This window comes from Punctularia strigosozonata (genome assembly GCF_000264995.1).
Source record: "Punctularia strigosozonata HHB-11173 SS5 unplaced genomic scaffold PUNSTscaffold_13, whole genome shotgun sequence".
Taxonomy (NCBI): Eukaryota; Fungi; Basidiomycota; class Agaricomycetes; order Corticiales; family Punctulariaceae; genus Punctularia; species Punctularia strigosozonata.
Window position 1 is genome coordinate 259833 of NW_006767445.1, and position 19022 is coordinate 278854.

The window sequence follows — 19022 nt, forward strand, 5'->3', positions numbered from 1 at the left end:
TTTTTGTGAGGTGCCAAGTCACGATGTTACGAATCCCAATGTCTGCTTGTTTCTACGCTGTCCTTCTCGCGTTGACGCGAGATAGTGCTTTATTTCTTGTTATCTCCGAAGTACACCTGCTTGTGCTCGCATAACGCTATCTGCAATTGAACCACGTTTTGTCTCGCTTTGTTCTACGCAATGCCTGTTGTCGTAAATAACACTGTATGGCAATCCACTCAGAACGTACTTACTCTGATTGCAAAAGAAGCTTCCAATACTTGGTAAGTGAGTCGAGGTTTTGACTTGTGATACGTCAGAAGTTGTTAGCAAGGAGCCACAATAAGAATAATACTGTACAAGCTTCGGCGTACATACATGGATGAATATGGTTAACGAGGATCTATTCAGGCAGCGTTCGGACGATGTAAATATTCTCAATATAATTATTTCTTTACAATGAGTCCATATCTCAAGCCGAACAGGAAACGGTCAAAATATTCTCATTCATATACGTAGCATAAGTAACCGCCCGTAGTGTCCATAACAGTGCGGATAGGGACCTCGGGAAAGAGCCCGTCAGCTGGCAACATGGAATCCAGCTGAGTGGTAGTATAAGTCATGACACAGGAGCACAATGCTAATTCATTCATTTACCGAAAGGAAAGGGGGCCCCCCGGTTGGATATTTGTCGTAATGGGCGGGTGTGTCGATTTCCTCTACGGATCCGCCGGCATACAACCAGAAGTTTGAGGCCTTATGATGCTGCCACTCGGACCAAATCTGGACATTGGTCGAACGTTGGTATGAGGCGCGCAGGGTAACTATTGCTGATTCGTAGCGTACCTTGTCGACCATCTGGTGCACGATCGCGTCTGTGAGCATCATCTACTATCTGCAGGGGAGATTATCGAATGCTTACGCCGTGATGCATCCAGAACATGGGTTCTGCGAACGAATCGGGGTAACGGGCAAGTTAGAATATGACAAATTGCTGCTTACCATTCGCTGTCCATTTAGGACCAGTGACGCAATTCGGGGCACTTGCTGGGCAATCTTCACCACCCATGTCCCTATATAGCATATCAGTCGGCGCGAAGCCCTTTACTACCATCACTAGTGTCCGCGCACCCTCCCATCATGAGGTGTATGGCACTGTGTGCTCCCTACAAATTCGATTAGATCATCAACTGAATTTCCGCGGGTTGTGCGGGCTTACCTGGAAACCCTCAAAATACGCCTGGAAACCGGTATAATTTCCGTCGAATTCGGTTATCAACTTGTGGACCTCTGACGGATTTATGGAATCGCCGGCGAACTTTTCTGGATTTGGAGTGAAGGAGCTCGCGTTGTAAATATCCCAGGGAGTCCGGTTGTACACGCGTCTCAGCCTGTGGGGTGCAGGATAGGCGAACATCAAGTCGGTGAATGCGCCGTTGACGACGGTATGATCGTGGTTCGGGTCGCCATGAACGCTGCCGAAGCCCGTGTGGGGGTTACCATCTAGGAAGAGCGGCGATTGGTCCGGAGCAGCCGAGTCTGCGACGAATAAAGAGTAGAAATGAGCGACGGAGTCTATATTTACGCCAATAATCACCTTTCGACCAGTCCCAATAGGGCTGCGTGCCGGTGAAGCCGCACTTCTCCTTCATTGCTTGTTCGTGTACGTGCACATACCTGCCGAGCTGCGTTTAATGCTTCGGGATACAGAATTGGTGCCCGCTCACCATCTATGCCACGGCAAAAACAAGCCAGTCCAGTGGATCTTCGGAGTCGAGTCAGTCAATTATGCAAGTTTAGGCCAAGGATTGTTTTGGACCGACCTTGGTGTTCAAGTCCATATGCATGTATGAAATATCTATCGAGAGTGCCAGTGAATCAATGGTCCCCTCGGAGCTTTCTCGTAGCCCACCGTCATTATACGATGACGACCTGTTGATTGGTGGAATGAGCGATATACTAGGATCAACGCTCGGCGCTAATCTCTCGTCATGAGGCCATTTTGCCAAGCACTGCATTACTAGGGTCAGCGATAGCAATGCATGACCAGCGTGAAGCGAACCTTAACGGCTCTGATCCATTCTGCGCGTTCTTCATTCGAGAGTGACCTCCATTCCCTTCGGACAGATGGATGCTTGCACTCGCCGCCGCCGATGGCAGAACTCGTAAGCCCGAGCAGGACAGCTAAGACGGTGAAAGCAATGGAGAGAAGCTGCATGGGCAGAAAGAGGGCCGCTTATTGGCGCGTGCTGGTTCTTCATGCAATGTAAGCGTCCCTTATATACAACTCCCCACCAATCCGCCTCCGGTGGTCAAATTCATTCCGGTCATATGGGAAGCTCTCGAATGGGCGATTTGAGCGCAATGAGGAGGATTGGCATCTAAAAGACGGACACGCCCCGAAGATGCGGTAACTTCTTGACCTCTGTGGAGGGATTCGGGGAACATCCGCACGACGGTTCCTGACGGGTATAGATCGATGAGGGCAACGTAATGACATCGGAACGGGCTCTGTGTAGACAGCGGAGACATCGAAGAAACTCGACGCATCATCCACCCGAGCGGCCCCGGCGGTGATAGAATGGTCAGCGTCCATACTCATCGGATCGGCGCCTGGAGGAGACTTCCAAAGGAGTCTGGCAACAGGCTGACTGTATTAACGTACTGAAGGACATGCATAACTGCACATCAGGCATACATATAGAGGCGATGATGTGCAGCATTGTCATGCAAGTAGCGTCACAGTCGCGCACGCATCGCGGGATGGGAGCATTGATGCGTCGTAAATCAGGTCAACGGCGGTCGAATGCCGCATCTCGGAGTCCGGCAGCATTGATCCTAAAGGCATAAAGTGCCCGCGTTGCCCCTCCGCATGCCGCCCATATAGTGGCATCTGGGTGCATTCATGGTTGTGATCGCCGATAGAGTGGTTGGATGTATGTGCTTACGTGGAACTCAATCCGATCGGTCCTCATGGCGGTAATGTGTCTGTGTAGCCCAATGTATACTTCAAACATCATCGCAGCTCCTTGCTGGTCGTCAATGGTCGGCATCATTTTATAGCAATTCTTACATTAAAGTGCGTTCACCAACGCTGCTTTGTCTTGATACGGCGTTCGCCCTATTGTCGATAAAAGCAGAATGTCTTCGAGTAACTGCCATCGTCTCACGCACTGACGTCCATCCATGTGCCGCGAGAAGCAGATCCGGTTAGCTGGGGGCCTGGGGCTCGTAGCCGCCCTTCACTAAGTATCTGGAATGAAGTCCGAGCTTAACATCATCATTAAGCAATACATCATTGGTGCGATCTGCATTAGAAGGTTAGCTAGCGCCTCCGCTGCTGAGGAGTATCAAAGTACCAGGGGTCGATAAACTGCCAACTGATCACGAACCGGTCAACTCCAGGACATGAAATGAGGTGATATGGGCCGGAAATCGTAGGGAGACGATCACGGGCAAGCGATTGTTCGATTACGGCCATGACGTGTGCATTCTACACAAGCACTGACCAGCAGTTGGAATATGGTCACGGATCTAGGGCGTACGTTAGCACCACGTCACTCAGGTCAAATTACGTTCAGACAACGCCTCTTGCCGCTATCTCATCGGCCACAGGAACACATGCGGTAACCTCACCCTGCATCAGCCCTGCGCAATTCTGATGTGTCTCGCGAGTACATCTATAGGTTCGCATGCTAAGACGCAACTTCTTTTGGCCCGGGGAGTAATACGGATTAACAAATTCACGTACTGCCCAAAGTTCCTTTGCCCGATTCACTGCAGCGGTTCGCGCGCTCGAAACGGCAGCGCAACGAATTCGCCGATCGCACGAGACGTGATGCGCATCTCATGGATGGCGGATGAGTGATATGCCCTGCACAGGTCTCAGCGAAGATATAGCACAGGGAGGATGATGCGGCAGATCTTAGGGAGCTTGTTAAAGTGAGAGCGCACCATTGCAGTGACTTACGTTGGCCCTGGCTGCCTTCCATATGCGAGCACGGGGTGGAAAGAGTACATATGCCTGGCACTTCTGCCATCATCACAGACGAAGCGGTTTGAGGGAGTCACATAAAACCGATGATCGTGGAAGATCCTTACAGTTAAGGAAGTCCCACCCGAAGTGGGATTGGGGGGCGAAGATATATCTACTGCTTGGTTCAGAAGGTACAGGTAACAAAGCCGAACACGCTCGGTTTGGTCAGTGTCACTCGCCGGATCGGTTACCGCAGGTCTGTTGGAGGGAGAGTTGCCAGATCTGGAACATGGGGGACCTATCGAATTGCGTTTTTGATCGATGACAAGTTCAATGCATCTGGGTAGTACGCCGAACGTGGTGCGCTCGACGCTTGGCGCCACAGTAAGTATGGTCGGCGCCAAGGTGGGATACGGTGATTGGTAATCAGCCAGCGCACCGATTTCTCCGGCCGATCCCGTCGTGCCTCTGCTTTGCAGCGCTGCGTGCTGAGCTGCTAAGCCTGTGGCCCTGTGCTGATGAGCCCGACTTAAAGCGATAAGACTTGAAAGGATCCTCCTTCGAGAGTCGTTCAACCCTGCGGCCTAACGATCTATACCACCCTGCATGGCGCCCGGCATCGACAGCAAATAGGAGTACACGGTATATGTTACGCCGGCGCGCTCGCTGAGATACAGCCTACTGCGCCAGACTACGGCCGTGTCTGTGCTAGTCCGCTTGGGTCGCGGTCTTTTGGGACATGTTCGTGGCTCCGAGTCAGAGCTAGTGCCATTCCCGACGCTCCTGATCAATACAATCACGAAGGCAATATGACCAAGTGCTTGTCACCGAGCTCGGAGATAGTTTCACGCTTGCGCCGAGACCCATCCGTTCGATTCGATGATACGCGCTCTGGAGCTCAAGGGCGGCATTTCTGCGTAGTTCCTGTCAGATTTGGGGGAGATATTTTTGGCCAGTGATTGTAATCGCTGAAAATCACGCAGTATGTCGCGAATGTCACCGAAACTGTGTTCACTGCCAGCACATTGTCGTACAGTGCCAATAAAAGATCAACACATATCCGCCAATTTCGGCAATTGGCTACCTGCGTCGCAGTGACTTGACCATGTTAATGGATCAGGAATAACGCTGTCCTCACTACCACCACAATGTCGCTCCCCTCCATGGCATAATCGAAGATCTAGTGATTTGGTAATCCTTAAGCTGACTGTCGGCCGTTATCACATTAGCGCTGACGAACTAGATGATTGCAAATTCTTGACTTTTCACCCTTTCACTGGAGTTGAACAGTCGTTGTGACCAGTTCATCGCTCTCTCGATACATTCCTCCAAAATCAGTTGTATGAATTTTCATAGCCTCTATGTAGCTTTTGCCCGTGGTCCTTCTATGAAATTCGTCTGAGACAGAATCTGCAGAGCCCTCGCCTTCGCGTGACCGATACATCGGAGTCGCTGTCCCAGAAGCCTCGCCTTCGCGTAACCGATCAATCGGAGTCGCTGTTCCATGGGCTTCGTCTCGACTCATGCTCTATGATACGCCCCTCGGAATCACTGTCCCATAGTAGATCAGGATTGCTTCCCGTCTCTTCTCCTATAGAACCCTCCTCGGAATCGCTGACCTGCAGTGCATCCGATTCCGCATCCGATTCTTCCACTGTAAGACGCTCCGCGAAACCAGTAGACTCACAAAATCTGTGCAATTTCCTACGCGAGCAACGTTCTCCAGGGACGAGAATGACTGCAAGTGCATTAGTTCCCTCGTCGCCGCTCCTGGTGGTCAATAGATGCTTCAGTTCATCCAGCATATACTGGGACGTCGAATCCCATTTCAGGTACATGCGGACGTGCTGCAGATTGGGGAGTGGAGTAGGTCGCTCTGGTGATGGAGTGAGGAAGGGGATGACGGCCGAGCAGGCCAGGTCCCCCTGAAGGAGGAGTTCTGTGACTGTGGTTCCGAAGCGCTGCAAGAAGGATTCTGCGATCGACTCGTCCGTACGGGCGTCCTGCAGCTCAAGGTCGTTCTGACGCACATCCCCGATGAGCCGTAGCAGGATGGATTGCCATCCATCCGGTACAGTTATCCGCAACATCGGAACGTCGGCCTTGTCCGGGTATCGAGTCGAATATGCGACCAACTCGCAGTACAGGTAGCACCCGTAGTGATTGAAGAGCAAGCGTCTCAACCCTGGGCCGTTCTCGAGATGCGCATCGACCAAGGATATGAGCGGGGTGAGATCGTAACCCCATCTCGAGTCGAGTAGACGAATCGATATCGAGGAAGCAGAAGGTATTCCGAGATGGTGTAAGATCTCGCACACCCGATGCTCGTCCGCGCACAACTCCAACGTGGTTAGCTGATTCAGAGTGATGACGTGGCGATCCCCTTCCGCGAGTACCGAAGGCCGACCATACGTTCTATCCCCTATACATTCCATGGCAAGAAGACGAAGCGTCGTTATGGGTTTCAAGACTGCGACCAAATCCCTAGCTGAAGGCAACGCATCCAACTGGCGTAGCTCGAGTCGTTCCAAATTGTGAAGAATCGGGTTAGATCGGAACAAGCTCCAGTCAAATGACACGCCACTCAAACAAAGATGACGGAGACGGGGGGCAATGCATCCGAGGAAATTTTGCGGCAAGTTCCATGTACAATCCGGAGTAATCTTAATTGAGCACGAGATGAGTAAAGGCGCGGGTCGTGAGAGTTCCTGAGCCATCGGGCCTAAACCAGGAATGTAATGCACCCGCAGCTCTTGCGTTCGATGGAGACAACAGAGAGCCTCCTCCAGAGCAATGGCACCTATGTCCATTTCGGACCATCGGCGAGCGTAGAGTGACAACGGCAAATCTTGCGACCGCGCCATATACGTCCTGGTCACTTCCGGAATAGCACAAGGCACATCCGTCCAAAGAGCAGGGTTCTTCAGCGCCGTCTCGCGCCAGGAACGACAGACTTGCGTGAATGCAAAGCTTGAGATACCTGGTAGTTCTAGCTCGAAATTGGGCATGCAATGCCCAAAGATTAAGGCGATAACTTCAGGAGGGAGTTCCGAGACGGGCACAAGCTGATTACGACGTTCCCGTAAAGAGCGGATTTGTTCAAGCAAAGATTGTACATCCACGAGCAAGCCTGTGATCTTGTCGTCGATCTGCCTACGTTCGTGCGAGCGACCAGCTTGCGTGGCACTGGATTTTATGCTGAATTACAGATAAGATGAGCTCAAGCCGAACATAATGTATCTCACTCACGTAGCCGAGGACATGAACTGAAGGTTGGATGGTATTCTTGTTTTTGTTTGGGTGTTGAGAGACGACGGTGGCCGGGACAAAGTACGGCGCCGCCCTCCGCAGCTCGTGGCTGAAGCGTTGAAGTCACTGGGTACAAATCTAGATTTCTCATGATTCCAAAAAATTCAAGAAACATCCTATAAAAATTTGCAATCTTTATAACATATTTGAAAGTGACAAATCATGGACAAAATAATAATTCTCTTGATTTTATTCGTAGTTTTCTGCGATTTTCTGCGATTTTTTAACATCTTATCAAAGATTTTTAATCTGAAACATAAATTTCAAATGTTTACAGGATATTTCTTGGATTTTGAGATGTAAGATTTGGTCCCTGTGAGTCCCACGTCCTACTACCACTTGCTCTGATAATCATCAGTCGTCTCCCCCCCGAAAACTTGCTCGAGCGCAACTTGAAGCTTGAGGACTGGCGAAATTACTACACGAACGGCTGGGTTCTCACCGGAATTCCATATGATCATTCTGTGTTGGAATGACGGCTTCAACATCTTTTCGAGAGCCCGCTGAACTAACTCAGGACTTCATCCAAGCTCTACATTCAGCGTCTCTGACTGCGCTACCGCGTTGTGCACGGCATGCACTCGACGTCATACACTACGGTTTTTTGCGGCAGTATCCGAGGCCAAATGTGTCCTATCGCCCAGTCAAGTCCCGCGCGCCCTTGGATGCCTTACTCGTACGAGGACGCGACGTGAACTGCTTGAAGTCGTGCGTGCAAACTTAGAGCGAAGTCCAGACGACGCGGGGCGCTTTATAGATGGCTATTGTGACACGGTGTTCGTTGAGTCGTCGAGATACTTATGCGCTTGTCATCGCTGACACAAACTCATCCTAAGGCTATGTTCCGATCTGATGGCCTCGTGCCAACTCCGTTGCGCTCCTCCGCGGTATAAGAAGCCTGTCTGTGTCGTCAATATCATGTCGCAGAACCCGAGGATGATGTTCCCGAACCACGGTTCCCACCTAATCAATATGATCTGAACCTTGCACGCATCTCTTCGCACCGGCAACGCACCCATGATCTCTCTTCTCCCGAGAAACTCAGCTCCCATCTATCACCGTGGGTTTCCGCTTACCTCCAGACGCCGAAAACATCTTGCAATGTCCCAAGAACCGCGCCAGCTTTCCCGCCGCATTCAAGGCTAACGCACGATGCATATATAGGTAGGTCATTGTCAAACTTGCGTCAACGAGTCGACAACGCTCACATCGTTCCGCAGTTCTGAGCGCCTCTCCTGACAACATGCCCTTGCTCCCCAACCTCAAGCCGATCCATGGCTCGGCGTCCAAGACGTTCTCGGTTCCTCCGCTCGATGGCTCGCTTACAATCCCCGAAATATACGACTGGCACGCGGAACATAGTCCAGATCATCCGCTGTTCACATATAACACGAGTGCCACCGATAAGGTCGTGATCACTTTCAAGCAGGGTGTTCATGCCATCCATCGCGCAGGAGGTTTTCTCTCGGACAGGCTCGTTCAGTTACGAATCCACCCTTCGGACGTCGACGGCCCTGTGATTGCGATATTCGCCGCTTCAGGTTCGTAGCTTGCCTCGCTCGTGGCCTTGCCCCGCACCCAATGTTTTCCTTCTAGACACGGTCACGTATTTCCACTCGTGGCTTGGCCTGGTGAGGGCCGGTTACGTCGTGTGCCACCTCTCGACCCGTAACTCTGCGCCCGCCATCGCTCACCTTCTAGAAAAAGTGGGTGCGCAACACCTCCTCGTTTCCGGGGAGTCCGGCCTGCAGTCCGTCGCTCGCGAAGCCCTCGAGAAGATCGGGAAGGATTGGTCCACTTTCGTCTCGGAGATGCCAGCGTACCCGGACCTTTTCAACGATCAGCCCGTTCAGTTGTTGCCGAAGAGGAAGTTTTCAGCCTCCGGCAAAGTCTGTTATCTTCACTCATCTGGTGCGCATATGATTCTGATCGCGTTCGGGCGAGACGATGCTCACCTTGCACCTCTCCAGGCTCGACGGCTTTCCCGAAACCCCTTGCATGGACTCACGAGAGCTGGCTTACGAGCGCAAACGGCATACGTATGTGTTCCTGTTCCGCTGTACGATCGATCTTTGGCTCACCTCAGCGGACAGTCTTGTCAAAGGTCGACCTATGTAGCCAGCTCGTATCGTTTCACGCCATTCCGATGTTTCATGGACTTGGAGTCTTCGCAGTGCTGTATACGGTACGTTGCATACGCGCCAACACGGAGCATCCTGGCTGATGCGGTCTGCAGGCATTCAGTGGCGCGACCCTCGCTGCTTTCAAGCCTCAGTCACCTGCAATGACTGTGTCCCCGGAAACCACCTGGGAAGGTATCATGGAAGCTCAGGTCGATTACATACAGGTTGCCCCGCATTTCATCGAGGTTGGCCAAACGTTACCAAATGGTCTATCACTCTAAGCTCATTTAATTTGGAGGTTTGGGCTCGAGATCCGTACAAAGTGGACCATATGGCGAAGCTAAAGGGCGTGGTTAGTGCGCTTGTGTATCCTTCGACCCTGCTAATCTATACTGATAATTTCAATCATTCTGCCAGCTTTATGGGGGAGGGCCATTGAATAAGCATGTTGGTGACGGGATGGTCAACAAAGGCGTGACCGTATATAATCTCTACGGCTCAACGGAAGTGGGGTTGATGGTTCCGATTTTGCCTGGTAGGTGTTGGCTACTTGCGAGGTAGCTGCAACTCTGATGAACGCGAAAAGATGCTCCTGGAAAGGACTGGGAATATTTCCAACTCGTGCCCACCCTGCATACCGAATACCTGCCATTCGGCGATGGGACTTACGAGTTGGTTGTGGTTGTAAGTATCATCTCCTCGAGCCCAGAGACTGACGCGTTGACAACGGCTTTCAGAACGATGGTGTGCAAAAACCTCTCGTGCTCAACAGTAAATGGGAGGGCATAGACGCGTATGCCACAAGCGATCTTCTGACCCCCCATCCGACGAAGAAAGGGTACTGGTCGGTATACGGAAGGACCGACGACCAGATCATGCTCTCAACGGGAGAGAAGGTTATCGTTGCTCAGACATTCGATCACGAACTATTCTAACATCCACTCTTATAGACCAATCCGGGCCCTCTAGGTGCGAATCTCGGATCACTCACTGCACGCGCTCATGGCAATCCTGATCCCCTTCTAGAGGCCATCCTATGCCAAGACCATCGAATTCAAGCCGCTTTGATGTTCGGTCGAGGTCGGTTCCAGAACGGAGTCATTATACAACCAACGCCAGAGTACGCTTTCCACCCGGAGGATCAGGTCAGACTCGTGGCGTTTCGTCACGACATCTGGCCGACGGTCGAACGGATGAACGCATACGCGCCGCAGCATTCTCGGTTGTTCAAGGAGGTACGTTCTTAGATTCTTGCACGATTCGCTCTTGACGTAACAAACCTTTCATAGATGATCATGGTTGCTTCACCCTTCAAGCCCTTTCAATACACGAGCAAAGGTACCATTCGCCGCCAGGTTACTCTGCAGGAATATCAAGAAGAGATCGAAGCTCTGTATGCCTCTGTGGAGGAATCCACGCAAGCCGACATCCCGGCGCCTGTAGAATGGACGCTGGATTTGACGAAGGATTTCGTGAGAAAGGTCGTCAACAGTGTTCTTACTATGCCTGTTCAGGACGAGAACGACCTCTTTCAGCACGGTTGCGACAGGTGGGTCGTAATATGAAGCAACTACGTCCTATCTTACTGACATATGCATGCAGTCTTCAAGCAACTTGGATACGAAACACCTTATCTCGTGCACTACGTGATGCCGTTGTGGGATCCGATAAGGCTGTACCCTTCGATCTCGTGTATGCCAACCCAACCATTTCCGCGCTCGCGAATTTCGCCCGTCAAGCCGTGTCTTCAAAGCGCGATGGAGCAGATAGCTATCCTTCGAAGAAGGAGCAGCTCCTAGCGTTGGTCGAGAAGTATACTAAAGACTTCCCGGCACGCAAGTCGGAAGGCCTGCCAAGCACCGCGCGCGACGGGCATGTAGTTATCCTGACCGGTACCACCGGGGGACTTGGCTCGGCCTTGTTGGACGCGTTGTTCTCATCCACGAGCGTGCGCAAGGTATATGCGCTCAATCGGCGGTCGACGAAAGGCCGATCTCTCGAGGAGCGGCAGAAGGCCATTCTTCTCGATCGCGCCCTCAATGTCGAGCTGGTCGACTCCGATAAAGTGTCTCTCCTGGAGGTTGATATGACTTTGCCCACATTCGGCCTTGATGAGCAGATGTTTGAGGAGGTATGTGCTCGAGCTTGTGTTGATGATTTCTGCTCACTCATTCTGAACAGCTGCGAACCTCTGTTACGAGAATCATCCACAACGGTATGAATACATGCCTCCTCCCATGGAGATAGATATTCAGCGCCATATTCAGCATATCGCGTCGACTTCAACGTCTCATTGACATCTTTCGAACCGCAGCTTGTTATCGTTCGTAATCTGATAAACTTCGCCCTTTCGTCACCTCTAGCAGCACCTCCGGCTATACTTTTCACCAGCAGCGTCGGTGTCCTGAGAGGTGCGCTACCAGCGAGGGCGGGTGAGTTTTCACGATTGATCTGTCGGCAGGCGCTCGGCTCGACGAACCGGCCAAGGAGGTCGTCTTGGAGGAACCGGACTCGGCCATTGGCAGTGGCTATACAGAGTCGAAATGGGTCGCTGAAAGGATCCTGCAACGTGCATCGGCTGCCGTACCGGACCTGCGAACAATCGTCGTACGCGTAGGGCAGATGGCTGGTGGAAAGGCCGGGGACTGGAATGCCGCCGAATGGCTGCCGTCTCTGATCGCCTCGGGACCCGTCATCAAATGCCTGCCGGACATACCGTCGGTGAGGACACGGCACATCGTCGTCTACTTACTATTGCTGATGTATGCCTCATAGGACATCGCTTGGATATCGCTCGATGGAGCTGCGAACGCCATGCTCGACTTCACGCTTGCCGACGCTCAAACAACCCCCGGCGTTTTGCATCTCGCCCATCCTCGTCCGATACCTTGGACCATGGTCATGAAGCATGTGTCCGAGCGCCTGAACGTCCCGCTGGTTCCATATGAGCGATGGCTGGACGCCCTCGAAAACGATCTGAAGGACACTTCGAAAACGGAGGTTGAACACATGCTTGAAAATCCCGCTTTACGGCTGTTGCCCTTCTATCAGTCCGTGGCCGCCGTGATCAACGTCCAGGACAAACACGCGGGTTACGAGGCAGCAGGCATACCTATGTTGGACCTGCAAAACGCGACTTCTGTCTCTCCTTCTCTGAGGGACATGCAACCACTCACGTTGGCGGACGTTGACCAATGGCTTGAGTACTGGAAGAGGGTTGGGCTCCTTCATGTTTGAAACATATGGTTTATGTATCGAAGGCAATCCTCCACATGGCCTCGTTTAACCACATGTGAATGGTCGATATCCCCCATCGCTCATAGTGTGGGCTCTGCAATCCTAGATAAAGTCAGGCTCGAAACGCACCAATACACACGACTTGCGAATTTAATCGCTTTTTATTGATGCTGGCCGTTCGCCACAACGCATGGAAGAGGCACTCCACCACCCTTTTGAAAGCCCGTTATGCAACCTCGATGAATCTGGGCAATTGAATTCTTATGGGGGAGCTGAAGCTTAAGCTTTCCAATCCTCTCGCGCCGCACTTGATGACATCATGCCTCTCCTACACGACCGGAAGCTGTCGAGTGTTCATCGATTGCATCCTTCACGGGACACAGTGTAAATCATGGACAAAAATCCGACGAACGATACAGCGCATGGCTCGTCGACCGGCGGCGGAGCGGGTGCCAAGATCCGGTGAGCCTCACGTTTTCCTGGTTGGCGTTGGCCGCTTGACTGAGATTATGAAGTGGGGCATGGGAGGTCGTGCACGGCGCAGGAGAGAGCCTCCGCGGCAACGTCCTCGACTTCGTCGACAACCTCGGTTTCGGGAATCCGCGCCCCGCCCAGCCGTCGCACGTCTACGCCAGCGAACGCGGTACCACGGAAATCCAGCGAGGCATGACCCGCCTGCACGGGCACGGAACGGCGTCCACCGGTCCGGGAGGCACCCACGATGGCGTTTCCGCACCGACGGGATCACATCCTTCCGGATTTAACGACGGCACTCGCGGTGCAAGCGGAACTACAACGGGGAATGACCACGACGGCGGCGATAGCGGCTATGGCTATGGAGCAGGTGTAGGGAAAGTGCCACTGAACACGTACGAGACAAGCACGACTGGGGGCAACGGGGACGTGGGTATCCAGCGCGCGACAGAAGCGTTGGGGATGACCGTTGGGCCGGGTGGAGAGGTCCCGACGTCAGGCGGTGCATCAAGGCGGATGTGACTGCGAATGATGGGCAGAGTCGAAGTGAGCTTGCCTGAATATCCTCGAGTAAACAATGACGACTCAAACCAGATTGGTTGCAGGTCGCGTGGTTTGAAGGAGGTATATCTTAGCGCGATATGTACTACGTCTGTGAGATGCCTAACATGAAACCTACTACCATAATGCACCTGCAAGCCGGCATCATACGCGGTTGCTCACTCGCACAACACTGTGAACGGTGCCTTCAATTCCCGCATCCAATCGAAACCTCCGGTCTGTGGGCGCAAATTCTTGCGCGTCATGTCTTGCGCGGGGCTCGCGCTAGACAAGTTCTTCTCCTCCGTCCTCGTGCGTATGTCGTTCAAGGAGACGTCTGCTAAGAGCTGCATTTGGGTAATCTCCAAGCAGGGACGCAGGGCGGCGGATAGTCTTGCAGCAGATAGGGAATCAAGTCCATACGAGGACAATGGAGCGGCCGGGGAAAAATCGTCCGGCGATATGTCCAACTCGTGCATCACGAGATGATCGAGCGTCAACTCGTTGACGTCTGCACCCTCTGATGGCTCGTCAGCCGTAAGCAGGTGCTCGAACACCGGTGATATACCGAGCCGGCCAGCCACACGATTCCAATGGAAGTCGGGGACGTACAGACCGAAAGGCCCGTCGGCGAGTCTGCGAATGCCGTCTTCAATACAATTGCAGAGTTCTATGAACCTTGTGAGTGACGATCATCATCGCAACTTCGGGTGCGAGACCGACCTCGCGCCGTGAATCCCCAATCTGAAAGGTGCTTGAGATGAGATGCATTACGATGGTCCGCAATGGTACTATCAGTGATCATAGGAGCAACCTGCAGGTGTAACTCAGAAAGCCGTCGGGGCATGATCATATAACCTATGAACCATGGCAAATGCATCAGGAAAAACCGGATTTGCTAAAAACCTCCTAAAACGTACTAAAACGTGCTCATTTAGTAGCTTTAGAGGGTTTCGGTACCCAATAAGCGACTCTTTCAATAGTCCAATTTTTCCTGATGTGCATTTGGATATGGCTCAACAAGCCCCTCCAGAGCAACATTGGCCGCAGCGTAGTTCATCTATCAAAATATGTCAACTGAACTTGTCTGAGCAGCTTCAAGGCTGCCTGGAACACGGCCGAATGGTTCCCCTCGCTCGTGGCGTCCGGACCAATCCTGCGTCGACTTCCTGACCTAGACGCGGTGAGCATATTTTTCCATGCCGTTACTACTCAACCTGATGTACCATGGACCAGGACATGGCCTGGATACCCCAGGCAGCTGCGGCCCGTGCTCTGGTCGAGATGTCGCTGGCACAGGACCTGGAGGCATATCCTGTCTTGCATTTGGCACATCCTCACCCTGTCCCTTGGACGTCTCTCCTTCGGTCAATATTCATGGAGCTCAACGTAGAGTTGGTCTCGTATTCCGACTGGTTGGACGCGCTAGAGGAGAATTTTAAAGACAAAACCAAAACGGAAGTGCAACTTATGCGAGAGAATCCAGCACTACGTCTACTCGCGTTCTTCAAGTCGGCCGGGAGAACGATTGGACAAAATTCTGGTAAGGATCGTGGTCGGGAAGCGATGGCGCTCCCGATGATGGATATGTCCAGGGCGAAGGAAATTGCACCGAGCTTGGGCAAGCTGCAGCCGCTTGGAACAGAGGACGTTCGACACTGGCTGGAGTATTGGAAAGGCGTGGGCTTGCTGCCCCGAAGCCCGGATGCTACGCATTAACTCCGTGAACCTGTACCTTAAGATATGTAGATGTACCAGTGAATGCAGTTTGGGATCAGTCGATTGCCATGCGCTAATAAGGTCTCACGACCGGGCGCGCGGCTGGGAGATGGCGTGCATTACGTAAATCTACCTACCTACCTGCTGTACGTTGCCTCACCACATCTACCGTTATACCCGGTAGCCATAGCCCACATGGGGTACCGGATAACGAAGTGCACTGTGTGGAATGCATCCGTGATGGCTTTTCACGTTCGGTTGTTTGGCTTGACCAGCTGGTCCTCATTCAAACCCATCATTACTGGACAATGGTGAGCCTACAGCTTACGGATTCTGCTACCTCATGGCTCCTCATCGACTCCCTGACAGGACCCCCTTGTGTCTCCCCGAACAATGCTCCGTTGTGAGCGCATCTCGGGAGAAGTGAGATGGCCTGCCGACTTGCCGTAACATGTCTCGATACGGAGGCTCTCATCGCAGTTTGTTCAATGGTGCGCGTCATCTCAGCGAATCCAGCATCACTTCTTCCCATGGATGACTCGATAAAGACGCCTGGTCTTACATTGGGTTGCCCCCGACCTCCGTACCGAGCCATGTTGTTGCCGGGGCTCGCTTGCTCAGCGTGGCAGAATGTTCCACGTTTGGCAGCGCTCCTTCTCTACCTGAATGGGAAGCGCCATCATCTATGTCAAGAATGTGTTGACACGGCACCGTGTCTTTTTCCTAAACGTTGCTCCAGCCGATACGCTTCCTCCATGCCTCATGGGAAGACAATGCGGTCACCAGGTCGTCTGTGAACATGCCGGCGTTTGACGAGCATACCAGCACCGTCCTGATCATTATATGAGGGTACATAACCGTCTGCGTGTGCTTGATCACGTCCTCGTAACCCTCCTCATCACACACAACTTCGGCGAGACGACCTGCCTGTCATGGCCCATAACATGCTTGTTCTCACTGTGACGTGCCCGATTCTATGGGGTCTGTGGTATCTGTACCGCAGGTCCGTGACCAAGTCTGCAATCAAATACCTTCCCGGCCCTCCTGCGCAGTCGTTCATGACAGGTGAGAATATTGGCCGATTCCTCCTTCACGATAGCGAATAACACACTCTAGGCAACTTGAAGCAGCTATTCTCGTTCGAAGGGTTACCGTTCCACCATATGTTAGCTTCGAAGTACGGGGGCGTGGCACAAATCAATGCTCTGTTCGGGGTAGATATCCTCACCCTTCGATGATTTCAACTCATCATCCTCACTCTTATCGCCTCTTCTACAGGACCAGCAACTGTACATCTCCGATCCTCGTGCCCTGCACCACATTCTCGTCAAGGATCAATATGTGTTTGAGGAGAGTTCGGGTTTCCTGGTGTACGTAGATCCGAGACAGTTTCGATGCTTCAGCTCATGCCGTATCCGCAGCTCCAATCGGGTCATATTCGGCGCTGGACTGCTTTCTAGCATTGGTACGCAGCTTCTCGAGCCGTGTCAGTGCATTTATTCTTATTCTGAAGCTCATCATCAGGGGAGCAACACCGACAGTTGGTCACAGTGGCCGTACGGAACGGCGGATGGTTGACTTCGTTTATGCAACAGGCAGCGAAAAATGCTGAACCCAGTGTTCTCTCCCAAGCATATGCGCGCTCTCGTGCCCATCTTTTACGATGTCACTGAACAGGTAATGTATACCCTGATATTCGATCCCTCTTCATCTGCCGACGCTTCTGCTGCAGCTTCGCGACGTCTTCGCCAGGAAAATCCAGTCGGGGGAGGAAGAAATCGATATCCTGAAGTGGATGTCGAGAGCTGCCCTCGAATTCGTGGGCGTAGGAGGTATCGGCTACTCATTCCAAGCCCTGGATGAAAACGTCGATAACGTCTACGCAAACGCTGCCAAGAAGCTACCGTAGGCTTTTGCATCACTATGGAATTCCAGGACCGTCTGACGGCCACTGATTCCCTGCAGCTCAGCCTTGTTTACGCTGATTCCGTTCCGGCCGCTCTGGACGCTCGCTGACGAAACGCTGCCGCTCGGGCTCCGGCGCTTCCTTGTCAAGCACCTCCCGTTCAAACGCGTCAAGGAGATCCGCACTATCGTTGATGTCATGCATAACCAGAGCCTCGAGGTGTATGAGAAGAAAAAGGCGGCCATCGTGGCAGGTGATGGGTCCATCAACTCTCAGGTCGGCGATGGGAAGGATATCATGAGTGTCCTGCGTCAGTCATGCCTTCACCGTGGATGGGGAGTAGCGTCGCTGACGCGTAGTCGCAGTGTGCGCAAACATGGAAGCGTCTGAGAAAGATCGTCTTTCGGAAGAAGAGCTTGTCGCACAGATGAACACCCTGCTGTTTGCTGCACAGGTCAGTGTCGGTCGCCACTGACGTATTTGATTCTCCTCACGCCATACCACAGCATACGACGAGCTCTGCATTGTCTCGTATCCTATACATGCTATCGAACGACCAGGCAAGGCAAGGGAGGTTGCGCAAGGAGGTGACGGAAGCGCGCGAAGAACACGGAAACTTGGACTATGATAAATTGATGGGACTTCGTAGGTCTATTCTTTATCGATCGTATCGGCCAGCTCATGATGGTTCCAGCGTTCCTTGACGCAATCTGTCGCGAGACCCTGCGACTGTAAGTCCGGAAGATGTGCCATAGAAAAATAGCTGATTGACGGACGTGCCCAGGCATGCGCCCTCCACTGTTCAAATGCGCACGTAAGTAGTCAAGTGAGACTTCGTGAGCATTTCGATCTAAGGTTATCACAGCGCTAGAAAGGACATATCCATACCTCTGAGCTGGCCAGTGACCCTCACCAACGGCCAGACCATCACCGAGCTGCCTGTGCGCAACAACCAGACAGTGCTCGTCTCCATTGCGGGCACGAACCGGAGCCCCCTCATCTGGGGCAAGGACGCGGCGGAGTGGCGCCCCGAGCGCTGGCTTGAGCCACTCCCGGAGAGTGTCGCAGCAGCAAAGGTGCCCGGCGTGTATTCAAACCTGTAAGTCTGTGTCTTTGAGGAGGCCGTAACGATGGTGATAGAATGTGTGTAGGTTGACGTTCATTGGCGGAGGCAGAGCATGCATGTATGGAGTTCATCCCTATGTAACATTATGGCTGATACTGATACATCTCAACTGAAGCGGCTTCAAATTCTCTGAGCTAGAAATGAGTAAGTCTATGTTTGCTCCTACCGTCTCTCCTAATTATACAATATATATTTTAGAGGTCGTCCTATCCGTGCTCGTCGAGAACTTCGTGTTCCAACCATCCAAGCACGAGATTGTGTGGCGCCTGAGCGCTGTGCAGATCCCATCTGTCAAGGGACGCGAGAACGAACCGGCGCACCTGCCGATGAAGCTCTCGTTCGCGAAGAAATGATGAGGAGTGCGCCTATGATCCTCGTTCCATGTTTCGACCCCTTGTTTGCGGCGCTTTGTCAGTTTGCGTCTGTATTCGTGTATTAAGGCATTATGTTCATTTTCGTGTCTGTGGATGCACAGGAGGTTTTGTCCGTACGTGTGATGATAACGCCGACCAAAAAGCAAACGCATGCACGAACACCTGAGTACTCTACATGCCTTCGGCATTGGTCGGCATCTCCGGCTGTGAGTCTCACGGATCGCCGCCCCTTGGTCCCCTGGTCCTCTGCGCAGATAAA

At 52.5% G+C, this 19022-nt stretch overlaps 6 protein-coding genes across 6 annotated transcripts; 4 read left to right on the forward strand and 2 right to left on the reverse strand.

Annotated features, from left to right (window-relative positions):
• Window positions 1–482: 482 nt before the first annotated feature.
• On the reverse strand, window positions 483–2197 carry PUNSTDRAFT_74793 (Di-copper centre-containing protein; the record flags this gene model as incomplete). The annotated part of the gene is made up of 12 exons (XM_007387141.1): window positions 483–581; window positions 637–762; window positions 826–837; window positions 902–927; window positions 982–1052; window positions 1111–1145; window positions 1199–1518; window positions 1577–1656; window positions 1707–1744; window positions 1803–1837; window positions 1892–1991; window positions 2042–2197. 12 exons carry the CDS (start codon window positions 2195–2197, stop codon window positions 483–485), a joined length of 1098 nt encoding a protein of 365 aa, XP_007387203.1.
• A 3242-nt stretch (window positions 2198–5439) lies between these two features.
• PUNSTDRAFT_137500 (uncharacterized protein) lies at window positions 5440–6390 on the reverse strand (the record flags this gene model as incomplete). Its single annotated transcript, XM_007387142.1, has 1 exon — window positions 5440–6390. The coding sequence occupies one exon, from the start codon at window positions 6388–6390 to the stop codon at window positions 5440–5442; it is 951 nt and encodes a 316-aa protein (XP_007387204.1).
• A 2117-nt stretch (window positions 6391–8507) lies between these two features.
• PUNSTDRAFT_127846 (acetyl-CoA synthetase-like protein) lies at window positions 8508–12754 on the forward strand (the record flags this gene model as incomplete). Its single annotated transcript, XM_007387143.1, has 16 exons — window positions 8508–8805; window positions 8861–9175; window positions 9235–9303; window positions 9358–9449; window positions 9501–9632; window positions 9686–9739; window positions 9805–9922; window positions 9974–10071; window positions 10125–10283; window positions 10338–10622; window positions 10677–10936; window positions 10990–11518; window positions 11569–11602; window positions 11655–11798; window positions 11849–12108; window positions 12163–12754. The coding sequence occupies 16 exons, from the start codon at window positions 8508–8510 to the stop codon at window positions 12622–12624; spliced, it is 3309 nt and encodes a 1102-aa protein (XP_007387205.1). The 3' UTR covers window positions 12625–12754.
• Window positions 12755–13015: 261 nt separating this feature from the next.
• On the forward strand, window positions 13016–13620 carry PUNSTDRAFT_115855 (uncharacterized protein; the record flags this gene model as incomplete). The annotated part of the gene is made up of 2 exons (XM_007387144.1): window positions 13016–13086; window positions 13140–13620. The coding sequence occupies 2 exons, from the start codon at window positions 13016–13018 to the stop codon at window positions 13618–13620; spliced, it is 552 nt and encodes a 183-aa protein (XP_007387206.1).
• A 1331-nt stretch (window positions 13621–14951) lies between these two features.
• Window positions 14952–15400, forward strand: PUNSTDRAFT_54805 (uncharacterized protein). Its single transcript, XM_007387145.1, has one exon. The coding sequence runs from the start codon at window positions 15109–15111 to the stop codon at window positions 15355–15357; it is 249 nt and encodes an 82-aa protein (XP_007387207.1). The 5' UTR covers window positions 14952–15108; the 3' UTR covers window positions 15358–15400.
• A 655-nt stretch (window positions 15401–16055) lies between these two features.
• On the forward strand, window positions 16056–18742 carry PUNSTDRAFT_145849 (cytochrome P450; the record flags this gene model as incomplete). The annotated part of the gene is made up of 15 exons (XM_007387146.1): window positions 16056–16422; window positions 16474–16571; window positions 16636–16727; window positions 16779–16822; window positions 16882–16897; window positions 16953–17034; window positions 17090–17262; window positions 17323–17573; window positions 17629–17717; window positions 17770–17908; window positions 17958–17994; window positions 18129–18362; window positions 18415–18447; window positions 18505–18533; window positions 18588–18742. The coding sequence occupies exons 1-15, from the start codon at window positions 16290–16292 to the stop codon at window positions 18740–18742; spliced, it is 1605 nt and encodes a 534-aa protein (XP_007387208.1). The 5' UTR covers window positions 16056–16289.
• Window positions 18743–19022: the final 280 nt, after the last annotated feature.

What these genes read in the sequence shown, in the direction of transcription:
- PUNSTDRAFT_54805 (XM_007387145.1), top strand. Translation starts at nt 15,109, where the DNA reads ATGCGAGAGAATCCAGCACTACGTCTACTCGCGTTCTTCAAGTCGGCC.